The sequence below is a fragment of the Prionailurus bengalensis genome, chromosome B1, assembly GCF_016509475.1.
Source record: "Prionailurus bengalensis isolate Pbe53 chromosome B1, Fcat_Pben_1.1_paternal_pri, whole genome shotgun sequence".
NCBI lineage: Eukaryota > Metazoa > Chordata > Mammalia > Carnivora > Felidae > Prionailurus > Prionailurus bengalensis.
Genome location: NC_057344.1, coordinates 64740977 through 64760513, shown reverse-complemented (window position 1 = coordinate 64760513; position 19537 = coordinate 64740977). Strand labels below are relative to the sequence as shown.

Genomic DNA, 19537 nt, shown 5'->3' with positions numbered 1-19537 from the left:
CAGGTCCTTCTTCTTGCTAGAAGAATATGAATGTCACATTGCAGGAAGAGCATGTGGCAGGGGATATGTATCAGTGTAGCAAGTAAAATGAGCTTTAGAGGGTCATGAGGTCTCAGTTACAAAGTATGTTGCCAGTGTCAGGAGAATTCCAGTTTGTGAGGTCTCCAAAAAAACCTGCTACAGAAGTGCCTCAAACAAAAGCCAGCATTTGGGCACCTGTCACATCAAGGACCTTAATGCCAGATTATGAAAGTACCCTCATTTGTTCTTTACACAAGGCTGGAATCTCTCAATAAGATTCATCTCTCTTTTTTTGCATCCCTTATTTCTAATTGTTTACCATAACTCATTTCTTTATGTAAATATTAATCATCATCAATGCTTCTTTCCCATTGTCACTAACTTCCACAGATACTCAGCTCATATCCAGTTTACTGTAATGTCCCTGAGCATTGCTCTCTGCTCCTCCATTCCATCCTATATACTATAACCCATGTTTCTATTTTTTCTAGCATCTGATGAAAATTTTCAAATATACATAAAAGCTGAAAGGATTAAAGGATTATGCACTAACACCAATATACCAATACCCAAATGTCTAACATTTTGCTAATTTTATGTTATCATATATTTATCTACTCATCCATCCCTCTATCCATTCACAAATCCATCTTATTTTTATAATTCATGTCAAAGTAAGTTGCATACAAAAGTACACTTCATTCCTAAATTCTTTCAGAATGTGTATCATCATCCAGCATTCAGTATTTGGGTTCAATACATTTTTTGGTAAGATTATGCATATATTTTAAGTGTACCACGTGACAGGTTTACAATGCATTTTTTAAACGCCATTTTTATTATGCCATCCCTCTTCCTAAGAAACCCAAATGGCTTCCTACTGTATATCAAAATAAGTCACCTCAAATCTTTTCTTAATACTATACATGTCAATTATCCAATCAGTTTGAAATCACTTCCCTTTCCTTGTATAGTGTGAGTCCTACATAATGCGTGATGGCCATTCATACCTCTGTGTGTGTCACATTGAAGACAGGTCAGAGAGGCCTGTGAGGGTGGTCTGGCACCTTAGACTGTGGATAAATAACTCTTTGAGTACAACACCTAGGTTAAAAATCCAGGCGCTGCCACTAACTTGTTTTGTGAATGAGGGTAAATTACCTAATCTTAGTTTTCTAATCTTTAAACTGGAAACCTATCTAAAAAGCTTCCTGTGAGGGTTAGTGATAATATGTGTACAGCACCAGCTAAGATGTTTGACAGATAGTAGGTGCTCAATAAATGACACATAGCAAGTGCTCATTAATATTGATTTATATTAGTAAGATATAATAAAGTTTCACCTCAAGAAAGGCTAATTCTGTATTTTGCTGATAAAAATAATTTTCAATATAAAACAATTTTTTTTGCCTTAGATATAATATTTAAAAAAAACATAATTTTACTGGGGCACCTGGGTGGCTCAGTCGGTTAAGCGTCCGACTTTGGCTCAGGTCGTGATCTCACAGTCTGTGAGTTTGAGCCCCGCGTTGGGCCCTGTGCTAACAGCTCAGAGCCTGCAGCCTCCTTTGGATTCTGTGTCTCCCTTTCTCTCTGACCTTCTCCTGCTCACACTGTGCCTCTCTCTCTCTCATATAAATAAACGTTAAAAAATTATAAAAAATCATAATTTTACTGTGTATTCAGCAGTAAGCAAAGCTTTCCTTCATAATTTGAGCAGGAGGACCTGTATATAAATTGCACATTGTTCTATTTCCTCATTAGGGTTCATATCTGAGTGAATGAACACATAGTGGATAAAACACATGAAAAGATGGATGGATGGGCCACATTTAATATTTTTCTTCATATCTCCTTCAAGTACACTGAATATATATATTCACTGAACTATTTCTATCATAAGGCCTGATTTTCTAAATACCTACATTGAAAACCCTTTATCTCTTGGATTAGATGTTGAGCTCAGTGCTTTACACATTGATTTTTAATAAATGTGAACTATTATTATTGTTGTTGTTATTTGTCCACTTAGGACAAAAAGCAAGTCCATGGCCCAGCTGACATAAGAAAAGTGCTCTTTTGCATAGTGTATGCTCATGTACAAACTGAGTCTGCCATTGGGGCGCCTGGGTGGCTCAGTCGGTTAAGCATCCGACTGTGGCTCAGGTCATGATCTCACGGTTCGTGAGTTCGAGCCCCGCGTCGGGCTCTGTGCTGACAGCTCGGAGCCTGGAGCCTGCTTCACATTCTGTGTCTCCCTCTCTCTCTGCCCTTTCCCTGCTCATGCTCTGTCTCTCTCTGTCTCAAAAGTAAATAAACATTAAAAAAAAAAATGAGTCTGCCACTAAAGTTCACTGTAAAAAACCTGTGAGAAAGGTTTTCTTTTTTCATCAAATGAAATATTTTCAGGACCATTAAATAATTACTATTTTCACTATTTTAGCCATCTTGTTCTGTTCTCAGAACAAAGACATTTTCACAAAACTAAATCCTTCCATTAGAGCTCTTTCCAAACAACGTAAAATTTATTCTGCAGTACATGGATTAGAGACATGCTAATTTGTTAGCTTCTTGGTGTGTATGTTTTGTCTGGTTTTTTAGATGGGCAGGCACATCTGATAGTAATTACTAATATTAATGTTAGTATTCTCTTTTTTATTATTTTAACCAAAGTCATCTTGAAACAGTAGAAATGTCCAAGTTGGGGAATCAAGAAAGCACTTTATATGGAACTGTAATCATCGGGTTACCCAACAGCCTCTCATGAGCAACATATGTTCCAAGACGTAAGAAGCTATGTTCTTTTCACTTACCTCAGAACAAGTACAAAAGATAAGTTTGCTGACTAAATAAATAAAATACTAGTTTACTGCAGTTTGGTCAGCAAAATCTTTCCTTCTGGTTGACCGAAAGCCTATCGTAAGCCAAAAAGTAATTAATTGTTCTACTTTCATTTTTAAAGGTAAAAATAAAAATTTACTAAGTTTGAGATTTTCAGTATGTTGTGAGGGGAAGTACAGTGTATATGGGTTTTAGGTCCAGTGGATGTACAGTTCCCAGCACTCATCTTTTCCTTGGCGGCAGCAAGAAAAACACATTCTAATAATTTTTGTGTTTTCTCACTTCAGTACAAAGAGGAGATGAAAATGATGCAAGCGGTTGCTGAATTTCATCTTCAGTTGGCGCTATTGATATGTCACTATTCCTTCATAAAGCTTTGATTGTAAATTTCGATGATATGAGAATCAAATGAGGGAATACATGATATATCTCTGCAGTAATTAGTGAGATAGAGATTTGACAATTACCCAGTTAATCTGATCAACAAAGACAGCCAAATTGGGTAGTTTAAGTCTCAAAGTGGATTTATTTGGCCTAGTCAATCCAAATTGACTATGCACATTAATTACATTAACAACACAGCTGCCAACATTCTCCTCGCTGTAGGATACATGGAAAGAACTCAAAAATAGGGGGTGATGAAGGACGCTGAACGGAAACAAATGATAGTAAGTAACCAAATAAAATGTAGCGGAGAGAAGCAAAAAAACTCACAAGAAACAAAAACAAAACCAAAAATAAACAACCCGCTGCCCACCCGCCCAGGATTTAATTATAACCTGAAAAAAAGAGAAAACGAACCAAGGCCATAAAAATTTTTAAAACGACAACTAATATCTAATAATATAAAAAAATAACAGAAAAGGAGAGAAGCAGTGAGAGGAGACTCTGGTGTAACCCTGTGGAAAATATATCAACATGTCTTTTGTGTAAATAGGTTAAAGATGATCAAAAACTCTGACTTTTTTGGCTTTCAATGATTTAAACAATACTCTTTTATTTCCTTGTAGTATTTGAACTAGAGTACGTCCAAGTCCTTCACTGATCAGTCTTTATAGTTGCTGGAACTAAATGCAGCTATTGTTAGGAGAGGGGAAATCTGCAAAATTATTTCCTAAAATAAAATCATAGGTGAAAAATTCAAGGGTGCAACCATCACACTACCACGTTAGATGCTACAAACTTAAAAAAATTTTGTATGGTTTGTTGATACTAAAGATACTCAAAGGAAAGAAACACCAATTTGGCCTCAGATCAATTTTTCTTGTGTTAAGTTTTGAGTTGAGGAAATTCAGTGGGAGAAAGTTATGATAGTTTAGAGTATCAGCAGATAGCATTCATTTTTCTTGCTTATACCATCTTCTATCCCCAGCCCCCAAATTCCACAAAACTATTATTTCATGGCTATTTAGACTTTAAATACATGCTTTTATTTCATCAGAGATTCACTACAATGAAATATATGAGTATCTGCAAAAATGAGAATTAAGTTGAATGGAATCATCCTCATTTAAAATAGATATTTTCCATTGGAAAAGAAAGTACAACTGTAAGGTTGCTTTTTTGTTTCTGCTCTGTATAACAGATGATCAGTGGGGAGAGATGATACCCACCCCTGGCACCACAAAACCACATGTTATTCATTCCCTTTCTGGATTATTGTGGGAACCAAATACTGGCCCACTTTTGTTTTATGATCTGGCCTGGAAAAACAACTTCCAACATTACTACAGTATCTCAATCACAGAAATTACTGCTGTGTCATTAATTCCTGGGGCTCATTCATGATCAATAGTTCTTGATCTTCAATATTTCTTATTATGTGAATATTTCCTTAAGTCAAGCAAAGGGGAATGGCAGGCATTGGGATTTAAGAACGTGCAAATTGACAGTTTAAATAGTATCACATATTTTCCAGATTGGGATTAGTTTTCTAGTTGTTTTGAAAACATCTAGGTACCATTCACTTATTTCTTTCCACAGAGGAGTTCAACATATTTTCAAGAGCAACAACATCTGTCTGATAGAACTTTCTGTGATGATGAAAACATTCTGCATCAATGTTGTTCAATATGGTAAGCACTAGTCACATGGAACTATTGAGCACTTGAATGTGGCCAGCGCAACTGAAGAAATTGTTTTTAAATTTTATATAATTGCAACTAATTTAAATTCAGATAGACACAGAGCTGGGAAGAGAGTGGAGGAGTGAGGCACTTGCTGCGGGCACATAACATAAAAGTGCACGAAAAAATTCAGCAACCACTAGAAGAAAATTTTTAAAGCAATATTTTTTAAAAATCATAATTAATGCAAAAAAACCCACGATGAACAAATACCAAAACTGTAAATAAATGAAAAATCAGTATTACAGATTTTTTCCTTTGCTTCTGGCTGACACAGCACTGATCCTGTTTTTATTTAAAATTTTGTTATTTTAGTTATCATGGAGTTTTTGCAGGACATTTGATTCTTAAAAGTATTGCATTAAAATTTACCTTGATTACTGGATTTCTTGGTATCCCCTTAAAGTTTGTGTCTGGGCCTAATGCTTCACTTACTTCACCCTGGTCCTAACCTTATATGAGAGGCAAACCCAAAATGGAAGGTACCTGAGGCAATCAAGTTGCTATCAAGTGGCTGGATGGTCTTCTTGATAAATGCTACTAAATTGGTGGGGGCTCAACATCAGTCTCTGTTTCTGACAGGTTAAGCATTCATTCAGTGGTGGAGTGATCATTCACCCTTGGTGAGAAAGAGATCATGGCATTGTTGTCCATATATAGCCTCCTTCTCTGACAACATGACTATTCCACTTATGGGCCCTGGCACAGGAATGGGGGAGCTTAGGACACAGGCTGGCTGAAATCCACCTGGTAAGACATCCTTTTTACCTTGTTATTAAGTGCCTCTTCTGCAATAGATGCCCCTTGGTCTGTATTAAAGTGTGGTTTTAAAAAATACTTGGGTGCCTGGGTGGCTCAGTCGGTTAAGCATGTGGCTCTTGGTTTTGGCTCAGGTCATGATCTCACTGTTGGTGAGTTTGAGCCCCGTGTCAGGCTCTGCATTGCCAGCACGGAGCCTTCTTGGGATTCTCTCTCTCTCTCTCTCTCTCTCTCTCTCTCATTCTCTCTCTCTCTGTCTCTCTGCCACACCCCCTGCCCTCTCTCTCTTTCTCAAATTAACGTAATAAAAAATAAAAAAATGCTCATGTGTTATGTATACAGGGTGAAAGGTCACCACTTGACTTAGAATAAAATCTATGAAGAGGGAGGTGGCTGGTGAATGATCTGAAAACATTCAAAGAAGCTGAGAGAGGATGGGTGGTATTAAGTTTTAGGGTGGGACCAATTGTATCTACTGAAAACACTTATACATTCTGTTCTATCTTATGTGTACTGGTAACAAGTTCAAGTACTGGCCTTGTTCAAAGATCACCGTTCTATATATCCACACATTCCAAGTTAAGAGAATATGTTTTAAAGCTAAAAAAGCAAAACAGGCTGTATTCATTCATTCAACACATATATACTGAATGTATACTATTTATAAGTCACTTTTACTAGGTGCTGAAGAAGCAAAACTGAACAAAGAAATAAAGTTCTTGTTCTCTTAGAGCTTAAATAAGACAAATAAGAAAATATATAAAATTACAGATCATAATAAAAACCTTAAAAATAGGCAGAGGCAAACCATAAGAGACTCTTAAACACAGAGAACAAACTGAGGGTTGCTGGAGGGGTGTTGGGTGGGGGAATGGGCTAAATGGATGATGGGTGTTAAGGAGGACACTTGTTGGGATGAGCCCTGGGTGTTATATGTAAGTGATGAATCACTAAATTCTACTCCTGAAACCCTTAATACACTTAATAACCCTTAACTTGGATTTAAATAAAATTTTTAAAAAATGCAGTGGGAAAGGAGATAGGTGCTCACTGATAAGACGGTATCTGAGTAGAAATTAAAAAAAATGAAGGAAGCCAATCTTGCAGATATCCAAGGAATGAGCATTCTGAATAGCACGAGCAAGGAGGGCAAATGCTCTGCAGCAAAAGCTTTTGTTTGAGGAACAGCAAAGAGGTCAGTGTGTCTGGGGCTGAGTGACTAGGAGGGAGACCGATAAGAAATACAATTAGAGAGATAGTGCAGGGCCAGATTAGGGTTTCTTGGCCAATGTAAGGATTTATGTTTTACTCTGAGTGATACAGGAAACCATCAGAGGGTTTAAACAGGAGCAAGACACTATCTGATTTATATTTGAAAAGAATCATTTTGGCTGTTGTGTGAAAAATAGACCTGAAAGGATAGAAGGGTGATTGTTCCCATCATGTCACCATTTAATTTCTCAGGCTAGTTCTTGAAATGGAAACCCAGTGGGTCAGGCAAATAACAGTAGACAATGGCAAATGTAGCCAGGCAGTGGCCATAATTGCAGTTACTGTGCTTTATGCACTATCATTATTAGAGCGGATCAGCACGATGTGGTATGAAGTCTGGGCATGTACTATGAAACTATTGTCCAAATGACATGTTCTCTTTAATATTCATCATAAATGAATCAAAGCTGGATCAAAGGCGGCTCGCATTCACCTGGCATGGACATCAGTACACATTCCTGATCCTGCCTCAGGGATTTGTCACAATGTAGATTGGAGGTGACCTTGACTGACAATTGTCAAACACGAGATTAATTTATTGTATGATGATATCATGTTAATCAGATCTAAGGAGCAGGAAAGGCCAGTGATCTGAATGCCTCATTAGGATATGTGTGTTCTAGAGCACAGGAGAAAAATCCCACATTCAGGAGCTGGTTTAATCAGTGAAAATTTGGGGGGATCTGGTGTGTTGTGCATGTCAACACAGTCCCTTCAGAGTGAAGGACAAATTTTGCATTTTAGCACACTGTTAAGAAAGACGCAGAGTGCTTGATAGGATTCTGGGTTTTAGAGGTGGCAAGAACCACACTTTGGAATAATGCTTAAATCCTTTGTCAGATGACTCAGAAGGCTACCAGTTTTGAGTAGGATAAGAATAAGAGAAGTTATTGCAGTAGTTTTGGCTTCAGTATAAGTAACCTTCATACCAGAGTTGTACTAAGTGGCAAATCCCATACTATTAGAGGTACCATGGTAAATAAGAATGCAGTGCAGATTCTCTGTCAAGCTCTGAATGGAGAAATCCTGTGAAAACCCTAGTATTCCAGATCAAGGCCATACTATTGGAGTGGAGTTCTCTTCATAGAAAGCAGCTCCTGGCATGCCACTTGGCTCTAGAAAGACCAAAGGTCTTACCATGGACATCAGTTGACCACACGACTGAAGCTCTCCCTCATGAACTTGGTAACACAAATTATATTGTCTGGTAGGCAGAGCAACAATTCACTGAAAAATTGGATTTGTCCATGATGAGGAGGTAGGGTTGCTGCTATATAATGAGGAAACAAGACATATTTTAAAACTTGGGGGATCCACTGCAGCATTTTGTTTGTTTGTTTGTTTAACCATGCCCAGGATTAACTTCAAACGGTTGATTACAGAAAACACAGCCTGTTACGGGCATGGTAATAAATACTGGAGGTCAGAGACACTTCACCAGTAAGCTATCTAGCCTAACAGAACTGATGATCCAGAATGAGGGATATTTGGAATGAGTGGTAGGAGATGATGATGAATCATTTATGGCTTTGGCAATTGTATAGCACGAGCTTGTTCTACTAATCCATGTCTTTTATTTTTTTTTTCCTCAGAAATTATGACCGGTCATCATTTATTAGTATCCATGACAGGATAGAATGAGTTCATATGGATCGGAGTGGTTCAACTGATGGGCCATAGCAGATGCTGCCAGTGTTCCACCAAAATCCAGTCTGGCCTCTTTCATTGTTTCAGTACATGCATCCTTAAGCTTCTGGGCAATTTTGTGTCCAAGATCCTGTAACTGTGATTCCCTTTGAAGAACTGCCCTTGGCTTCTTAGACAGCTTTACCTGTATGTAAAGACAGTCAAAGTACCTGGAAGTTTTCCCCTCTCTGGGAGACCCTGAGCTCATGAATGGCTGGTAGGTGAGGATGAAAAAGCCCTGTTTTCATGCTTCAAGTGGGAACAACTTCCAGTTCCTTTTATACTGCAGATCCCCCTTGCAGGATCAGGGGAACTTTTCTTGACTTCCTCCTCTTCCCTGTCCTGCTTCTGCCACTCCTTTGATGGCTTCTCCTGAGCTTCTGTGGTTTCTCCATAGTAAATAATTGCAAAAAAAATTCATTTTATGACCTATTTCTGGGCAATCTGACCTAAAACAGATTCCTATTATACACTGGTATAGAAAATGTAAGTAGGATATTTTAGTCTGGAATTCACGGTAAAAATCTGGGCTAGAAATATCTATTTGAGAGCTGTTGGCATACTGTATATAGTCATGAGGCTAGATGAGATCACCTAAGGAGTGAGTGCATATAAAGAAAAAGCCTCAGGATATAAGGTTTCAGGCTTTCTTACTCTTTCTCTACTACCTTTACCAATTTAACTAAATTTACATTCATTTCCTCAGCTTTGGTCTCAGAACAGATCCTGACTCAGGCTCTATGACAGTTCTCAAATTAGTCTACCTCATTTCTAGTTGTTTCCTAATTATACATCCCATTTTACCTATCAAACCTGCCCTCTAAAGGTATGTAGTCTGAGGCTATGACTGATTTATAGGTCCCCTGTCCGAGCAAACCAAGATGGATCTCTCAATAAGTCAGAACATTAAACACCTGTTCAGAGATGCAAATGCTTGGCTCAGGTTCAGCTGAAAGAATTCCCAATACATTTTCCATTTAGGGAACACTTCCACCTTGACCTTGTTGGAAAATAAGTTATAATATTAAAGGCATATCTGGAAAAAATGGAGAGCTAAAGATTTACACAGTAAAATCAAAGTATGTATTTGATCAAAAGAAAGTATTTATTTAAAATGCTATCGCTTCTTGGGGCGCCTGGGTGGCTTGGTCAGTTAAGCGTCCGACTACGGCTCAGGTCATGATCTCACGGGCCGTGAGTTCGAGCCCCGTGTCGGGCTCTGTGCTGACAGCTCAGAGCCTGGAGCCTGTTTCAGATTCTGTGTCTCCCTCTCTCTCTGCCCCTCCCCTGTTCATGCTCTGTCTCTGTCTCAAAAATAAATAAACGTTTAAAAAAATTAAAAAAAAATAAATAAAATGCTATCGCTTCTATAATGTATTGTACACAGTATATCTTTAAAAAATGTTTGTTGAATAAATTGTATTGACTATACCATGCATCTTCATTTATGGAAGAATAAACTAGGTATGTGAATAAGAGAAGAGACAGCTTTAGAAATATTATTTTAAATACTATATACCATCTTTCCTTAACATTATACATGATATTTCTAGGTAAGGACCAACAGAACAATTTTGATGAACCTTTGTCAAGTAAATGAAGTCTAGGGGATATAACAGGAAATAATGGAAACACTGAAATATTTTGTTAAGATGGTGGCTTTTGAGTTTCTTTTCATAAGTAGATTACATTTTGTGAGCTGCTTCCCACATAGACCAAAAGGCCTGAAGTATTTCACTTAAAAGAAAATTCTAGATGTTGATTTGAATTGAAAGTACAGGCTTTCTTTCCTTTTGACAGTTTGCTTTTGAAATATTTTTCTTGTGAAATACATAATATGCTGTTGCTAGTTGAATATAATGATTTCTCACCCCAGAAGAAATAAAAGAAAGGCCAAATTTGGCTAATTTTACATCTTGAGGAACCTATTTATAAGCCATATGGTTAAAAAGCAGCAACCAGCATTAATATCAAGAGCAGCTTTTCAAAAAACAAACAAACAAAAACAAGTGATGGATAAGTAAATGTTGTGTTCACACTGAAGATATTCTGACAATCTCACATACATTGTTTTAAACCCATATAGCTTCTCTGTAGCTTTTGCATCCATTTTAACTTGTTCAACACATACAAATCCTATTAGAATAGGAAAAAAAAAAGAGAATCACAGGTCTGTCTTCTATGTCCTAACACAAACTAGAAATATAAACTAAGAAAAAATTAAAAGGTGGAATGGCCAGAAAACTCAAAGTATAACACTCAAAGTATAACTGCAATTAAATAATATGGGGTAAAAAGATTCACAGATAAAACTAGGAGAAAATTTTTAATGTTTATTAACAATTCAACTTTTGTTATTTATCCCACACTTGTATATTTCATATTCACAACTGCGAGATCATGTTTATGCAATCCTGAACAGCAAAAATAATAATGTTCAATTTCAGACATATTTACTGAAAAAAAGTCTCAAGGACCTTGATGGGTTCCCAATCCATCCCTCTGTTTCCAAGATAGATGACACTTGTCTGTTCTGATAAAGAGAACGTATCCTATTATTCAGAGTTCCATCTCAAAGGTCCTTAAAACCATTTATGTATCTTTCTCCTTATGATTTATTTTTTTTATCTTCCATGCCTCATACTTATATCCGTTTAAGCCTACTTTCTTGGTAGTTGATCAAGTCACATCCATTCCTCGAGGCCCTGTTTGTATACCATTCTTCCAAGAAACCATCTCTGATGTTATCCTGTCCTCATCACGTGGAAGTGATCATTCTCTCAACTCCCACAGCCGTCTGTCTATACTTTTTTGGTTAGCACAGGAGGGGTTCCCATGACCACACCCAGTTCCAGTGATTTTCTAGGCAGCTCGCAGGACTAAATTATGGTCATAATCATGGCTATGTTTATTACAGTGAAAGGATACAAAGCACAGTCACCAAAAGGAAAAGGCATAGAGGGTAAAGTTCAGAGGAAATCAGGAGCAAACTTCCAAATTTATTCCCAGTAGAGTCAAACAGGCTGCACTTAAATCCTACAGCAATAAGTTGTGACAACAGATGTGAAGAGCTATCTACCAGGGGAATTCATTAGAAACTCAGTGCACAAAGTTTTCACTGGGGGCTGGTCACATCGGTACCTATTGCCTAGCATGTACCCAAATTCCAGACTTCCTAAGGAAGGCAAGTATTTTGGATAAGCCATATATATATTTTTTTCACAGTTCAGGCACTGTGAACTATTTTTATAATTTAGGGTGGTACGCCATTCCTGAAATCCAAGTTCCCAGATGCCAGCCAAGGGCCAACTTTACCAACAGGCCTTTTGGAGATAAGAGTCTCAGGCCTGCTCTGTTATCTTTTCTGCACAGGGAGTTATCAGTTCTACTTAATTAATTTATATATGTGTATATCTCACATATATATGGGATCTCAACTCCTTCACTGTAAGCTCACTGAGTACATGTAAGCCCTCATTTCCAGTATAGAATATGATTATTGATGGGTGACATTCCACAAATATTGATGATTAGAAAGTTCTGCTGGTTCAGTAAAGCATTGTAGGAAATGGGCAGGAAAGCAGACTCAGTAGTGTGGTGGACAGTCCTGCCAACCCACTGGGGATAGACTCCTCTATAGTGTCTGCAATTGTCCTGTATCAAAGGGTTGGGGATGACACGAACTTGATAAAAATTAAGAAAGATGCTCATTATGAGTAATATTGCCACTGACATAAGATTATTATTGTTAAATATACACATATATAGGTATAAATATGTAACTTTTTTTTAGGAAACAGAAATATGCAGTATTTTTTTCAATAAAATTATGTCAGATCATTATTTACCTATATCATCACATCGTAATTTTTTTACTGTTTATTTTGAGAGAGAGACAGAGTGTGAGCGGGGAAGAGGCAGAAAGAGGGAGACACAGAATCCAAAGAGGTTCCAGGTTCTGAGCCGTGAGCACAGAGCTTGATGTAGGGCTCGAACTCACTAACCGTGAGATCATGACCTGAGCTGAAGTTGGATGCTTAACGGACTGAACCACCCAGGCACCTGACTGACTTAATTTTTACCAGCCTATTATTTATTCTTATTCCACTCAGAACACAATGCATATATTAGAACCTATGCCCCAAATTCACTTACTTACAAAAAGATTTATGAAGCACTTATTTGGTGCTCTCACTGTGATATACATATTAAGAGTTCCATAATAAGTATAGCTAATACTTGCCATAGTGCCAGTCACTGTTCTAAGCACTACTCCAAGAGGTAGATACTAGAATATATTCTCCTTTCACAGGTTAAGTTATTAAGAAAGTTAAATAACCCTCCTAAACAGTTTCTTTGGAATCCATGCTCTTAATTACTCTGTAATCACACCCTTCCAACGCTTATAGTCTTTTTTTTCTACATAAAAATAATTTTGACAAAATGAGAGAAAAAGCACCCTTGTTCTGCTTTAATGTTTTTCCCCACCACTTTAAAAGTTAAAGGACTCGGTGTACCCACGTGGCTCAGTCGGTTCAGCGTTCAACTCTTGATCTCTGCTCAGGTCATGATCTTACAGTTCATGAGATTGAGCCCCACATGGGGCTCTGTACTGAAGGTGTGGAGCCTGCTTGGGATTCTCTGTCTTGCTCTCTCTGACCCTCCCCTGCTCTCTCTCCCTCTCTCTCTCTCAAAAATAAAATAAATAAACATTTAAAAATGTTAATGGACTCAAATATTGCTAGATTTTGCCACTTCACAGTTGGTAAGTCATATGGTCCTAATGAAAAGTTTATCACTTAGTAATTCATGAAAAAGTAGTGAGAACTCAACAATGTTTTTAGCATTTATGACTGTCATTCTGAATGTGAAAAAAAGGAAAGTCATTTTGGCTTAAATAAAATAAACATGCACACAGAAATCTTTTTATCTCTGCAGGTGTCTGATAGTTGAATTTCTGCTATCGCACAATTAGACTATTTAAGAAGAGAGCTTTTCATTTCCCTCTGCATATTATGCATTTTTGTCATTAATTGTCTCCCACATAGGGATGCAATTAATCTATACCAGAGCCTGGAAGAACTCCTAGAAGGGAAACTACACTCCAGACTTTTTATTCCTCAAAGAATAAGTTAAAAGTTTAAAAGTTATAAATAAGCTGCATTATGTCAAGCTCAAACAGCAGCTTGGCAATGCAATATAATTGTACCCCTGGATCATGAAACAATATCTGGTGTGATAAAGGAGTTGTCAGTATGTTTACAAGTTTCTAGGTCAACATGAACATTCAAGTTTAGAAAGATGACAATGTTCTGCAGTTGCAGGCAAGGCCCTTCATGATGTGACTAAGATGAAAGCCATTTGAAAGGTATGTTTTTAATTTACAGTTACTTAAAGAAACCTTCAAATGACTGATACCATCACCTTCGTGTCACTGAGGAGGCAGCTGTATCTCAGGGAGGTTAAGTGAATGTCTCACGGTCACATAAGAAGTGACAGCACAACAACTTACACTCTGATCCTCTTTCTCCAGAATTAGTACTATCCCACATTGTCCCTCGAAAATCTATGAAGGTCCCCAGATTTGGATGTAATTATAAATGTTCAGTCCCATGTATTGAGATACAATTTTTATGGGTCTCTTGTATCTCTGCATGTCTTGTAAGCAGAATTATTCATAGCTTTAGTGCTCGACTATCTTTGTAAGGATGTTTGCATAATGGCTAAGATTGGAACATAGAGATTTTGTCTCACAGAGCAATGGACAGGCATACTTACTATCTATTAAAAATGAGAGTTTCCTAAGTGTAGGGTTGCATTCCTATAACCAATGCAGTGTGTTTGCAAGTGTCACCAGACCATCTCGGCATTGTCTCCTAAGAACTGGCCTCAGGAAACCAGCTTAAGAAAGTCCTGATACTCGGCTACTGCTATTTTTCCAATGAGTAATAAAGTTCTTTGTTTCTGAAAACAAAACACTTCCCTAAATTGGATGTGGATCTATGTTCTATAGTGCCTGTAGTTGACAACTATTTGGGGGGCTCCTCTGAAGGAAAAGAATATAAAATTACATATGCAAAATTAAGTTCAGGGCCATAGAGGGTGCTGGCAAGTGAGTGGCCCTGCAGACCAAACTCTATTCATGGTAAATCTATCTTTGTCTGAATTACGTTTTTGGAAGACATAATTTTCCAATTTGATAAATGGCTCTAAATGACTTCTTACTCCCCCAAACACAGAGTCTATATATTACATTGTGTCTCATTTTAGAGAATAGCCCTTAATTTTGTTTTCTAGGCAAAATAAAAATCTAGAGTATCTCTGCCGTGCCATAATTTTTTTTTTTTTTGACATTCTGGTGTTTTGCTTAGAATTAAGACAGTTTAGGGAGTATTTTGTTTTCTTCATCCATTGACTCTATAAAACAAATATGACCAAACTAATGCCTTAAAGTAAGTCATTTCTAAGACCTGTCCTGGTTAAATACCAGCATAGTTGAGCCTAAACTTGTAGAAAAACTGAATTCATGGAAATTGTACCATGAATGTTGATACAATTTCAAGTTGGGTATGTGACAGCTCTGTGATGCTTGAAATGAGAGAAAAAAAATACTTTTTATGACACTCCAAAAGTATCAAGTTATCTTTTGCATATAGTATTGAAAAGGAAAAATAACTCATTTTGTTGAAATGAAACTAAATGTGTCTGTGAACAAACAAACAAAATGTTTGTGGTGTGAAATCATGAAATCGTGCCCCTCATCACAGCAAAAGCTTAAAAGAGTCAAAACCATTAACAAGTCATATTTGTGTACTGCTCACAGATAACAATTCTAGGTTAAACATTATAAAATATTTACTGAAACTCATAAAACATGAAAGTCAATAAACAAACAAATAAATACAGTTTACTTACTTTTGAAATATTACTTGATCGACTTGCAGATCGCCCTGGGGATTTGTCATTCTGAAAAATAAAATTACAGACATTGATTAAGAATTTAGCAATAGTCTTTACTGTGGAAAAAAGAAAGCCCAGCACAGACCAACGTCTAAATGTTCTCTATATTGTTCTGACTGATAAATATACAAATTGCTTACACACAATGGTTCTTGTCTTACCAAATTTTATTTCTTTAGTACAGATCAGTGTCCTTGTGAAAATGTTTCAATTAGCATCACCTTCTAGGAGTATTTATGTCCAGGGAATGCTTATTTCTCTAGAAAAAATGTATGCAGTTCCTTTGAAATAAATTAGAAAATGGATATATATTCCATTATTTCCTCTTTCATTTTTGCTACAAGGACATTCTAAGTAAATTCTGTTTCTAATGTCAGTAAATATTGCACACCAGGTACATGGTGCATACATCTAACTCCTGTTATTTTAAAATACATCTTTATTCATCTTTTCTGTCATTTTACTTTTGTTCTATTTTTTTTAAGTTTATTTATTTTTGGGAGAGACAGTGTGCATGCAAGCCGGGGAAGGACTTAGAGAGTGGGGGACAGAGGATTGAAGCAGTCTCTGTGCTGACAGCAGAGAGCCCAATGTGGGGCTTAAACCCATGAACCATGGATCATGACCTGGGCCGAAGTGAGATGCTTAACCCACTGAGCCACCCAGATCGCCCTCTGTTATTTCACTTTTAAAATGTAAAAATTTAGAGGGGCCTGGGTAGCTCAGTTGGATAAGGCTCTGACTTCAGCTTAGGTCATGATCTCCCAGTTCATGAGCTTGAGCCCCGTGTCAGGCTCTGTGCTGACAGCTGGAAGCCTGGAGCCTGCTTTGGATTCTGTGTCTCCCTCTCTCTCTGCTCCTCCCTGGCTCACACTCTGTCTCTCTCTGTCTCTCAAAAATAAATAAATGTTGGGGCGCCTGGGTGGCGCAGTCGGTTAAGCGTCCGACTTCAGCCAGGTCACGATCTCGCGATTCGGGAGTTCGAGCCCCGCGTCAGTCTCTGGGCTGATGGCTCAGAGCCTGGAGCCTGTTTCCGATCCTGTGTCTCCCTCTCTCTCCGCCCCTCCCCCGTTCATGCTCTGTCTCTCTCTGTCCCAAAAATAAATAAACGTTGAAAAAAAATTAAAAGAAAAATGTTAAAACAATCAAATGTAAAAATTTCGAAGATAGTTTTAAATTTAAAACAATTAAGTTAAAAACCTTTAAAAATTATTTTAAAATCTAAAACTTAAAAATACACTAAAAAAAGTATACCCTCAGTTCTTGCCTCTTAAAGGATATCCAATTTAGTAGAAAAGCATGAGAAAAGCTTTTGAATATTTTAAGAAAACTGTACAATTTTAAGGTAGAGAGAGACCTTAGAAAGTGGAGCCCTTCTTTTGAAACCCAGAAGCATTCTTTTCCCAGCAATGGCAGTGCTCATGCTCAAGCTGGAGTCAGCCTGAGGCCTTCTGTCCAGTCCAGTCTGGTTGCTCATTCTACTCTGCCGATTATCGGCTAGTGGATAATTGACTGACAAATCACAATGCATGGGTATTATGAATTTTACATGTACCAAGAGATCACAGTACACCTTTCCTTCTGTAGAGAAGATGTTGGAAGGAGCTGTTCTGGAAACCAGGAGTTTGTGAAGGATCTGAATTAACACCTTAATATTCTTTTAAGAAATTTTCTGAGCATCTAGACCTGGTGCCAAAGTGGACCTGTGTAGACAACGACAGTGCATCTTGACAGAGGTTGTTTTTGAGAACTAAGATGTTCTAACAACCTGCAGGTCTGAAATTGCCCCATGATGACTGCTAGAGACAGTTTCAGCAACACAGCGATGACAGGATAAGGCAAATGTTATTGTGGAGAAACAGTAGATGCATTTACTGCAAATTGTCACTGTGTCGTGTGCAGGCTTGCACATATTCCAGCTGAATAGTATTTTTTCCTTTACATGCAACATCCATCTCATACAACCACTGATGTCACTGTGGAGCGTGTTATTACAGACCAAGATGAGTCACAACGATACGATTAGTTACACCTCATAACAGCCCCGTGATCCAGCTGGAGATTAATGTATGTACTGCCAGCAGCCATTTTTCCTTGATTAGCTTCCTCTGGTGATGGAGAGAGGTACTTTTCTCCTGACATCTCAGCTCCTCTTCTAGATACCAGAAAACAAAACTAATCCATCTTCCCTTCTGAGTGAAATGCAGGATTCTGACACACTATTGTTTAGAACAGACGGAAATAAGTCACATAAAATAATAGACAGGGAAGAATTTTGTGTAGTAGTTGTTTTGTTATGTTTTCCATATTTCCATGGTATGTGAAAACATAATTAAGGAACTAGGACTGAAAGGTGCTTCAACAAGAGCCCAGAGGTACCACAGAAATTTAACACTACATCAGATAACTTAATTTTGCAAACCAAATAGGACTTTGTGGTGTTTTCAGATAAAAACAAGGAGAGTCAGATTCCCTCCACAGTTGTGAATGAGTTCAGCGTAAGGTTATAATAAGCAGATAATTCCCATACTTGTCACCAGCATCCCCAAATCTAATAGGGAGAAGCATCTTCTTGATTATTTAGTACTTCAAGAAATCTTTTAACTTGAGATCCATTGGTTCTATTTTCTCCTAACACAAGATTAGGTATTGCAAGAAATAAAGGAGTTTAGGCAAAGTTTACTTTTTTTTTTGCCAGAGCTAAGCTCCCTGTTGTGTCCATTCCAGTTAATACAGGGGACAGAGGGCACACACGAGTGCTGTGCTGGCAGCTTTGGAGAGGGAGAGCCCTACTTGCAATTTGCCCTGTGGTAATGCACTGGTTCTGGCAAGATCACAGTTTGACAAGCCAGGACTTTCCTCACTGTAACCTGTGTCTTCACTATAACATGGAGGAGATAATACCCTGGGGATTGTTGGAAGAAGCAAATGAGCTCTACATGAAAACATTTTATAGTTTGCAAGGTTATACTATTTCAATTACTATTCACAAGTAGAGGAAACACCCAAAGAGCTCCCTCAAAAATCATGATGATCATCACAGTTTACTAGACTCATAATTTAAACACAAACATCCTCGTTTCTCTGTCCTGCAATTTTGCCTCTATTGTGGATTAGATTCTGGCATACAAAATGTAAGAATGAAAAATCAAATTTTTCTCTACCCAAGTAAGGAAGTTGGGTTTGCTCTGCCTTTGAAGCAAAGCACCAGAAGCACTTTTGCTCTTGGAAAACTTCCAAAGCTATCTGTTTCATTTGCTACTAATTAATTGGGTGGATTGTCCCATTACCATTGCAATGACAAATTCTTCTTCATAGATTAGTCAAATACGGTTGTCATACCTCATTATGATCAGTTGAAATTCTTTACCTTACATTAAATAGAAGCTGTCTTAGATTCTAATGTAACTTACTGGTACTCAAATTATAGTGACCTTTTAGGGGACTAAAAGTTGGAACCAACAAGAGCTTCAGACAAGTCTGCAAGAAAAGTATGGGATCATCAATCAGTAATGTTGAGTAGCTATCTTAGCAGACTGGTTTTAGCAGACCATTCACAGTATGCATAGAGTTTGACTTCTAATTTCAGAAGTGCTTTTTAATATCGACAAGAAGTTTCTAAGTTTTGTTTGATATAAATATATCTGACATTGTTAGTTTTGTTCTGTGATTATTATTAGTATAATGATTGTTTTTCAAATTTGATCTTACTAAACATGGCTGGATTTTTATTACCAGAAAGGAAAAATGATTACCAAATGAGAAAATCATTACTAAATTGTTTTAACACATTTTTAATGTTATAATCTGAGGAAAATGACATAGTTCCTTCAAAAGGCAATACTCTGTGTTAAAGAATATACAATATGGCT

General features: G+C 37.4%; 1 protein-coding gene across 2 annotated transcripts in view; it reads right to left on the bottom strand.

The window, feature by feature from the left end:
* Positions 1 to 19537, bottom strand: part of MARCHF1 (membrane associated ring-CH-type finger 1) — an 889798-nt gene that overhangs the window by 150211 nt on the left and 720050 nt on the right. For both annotated transcript variants that reach the window (XM_043566174.1, XM_043566194.1), the window contains exon 5: positions 15621 to 15671. In XM_043566174.1, the coding sequence (XP_043422109.1) occupies positions 15621 to 15671 (51 nt within the window). The remainder of the gene's footprint in view (positions 1 to 15620; positions 15672 to 19537) is intronic.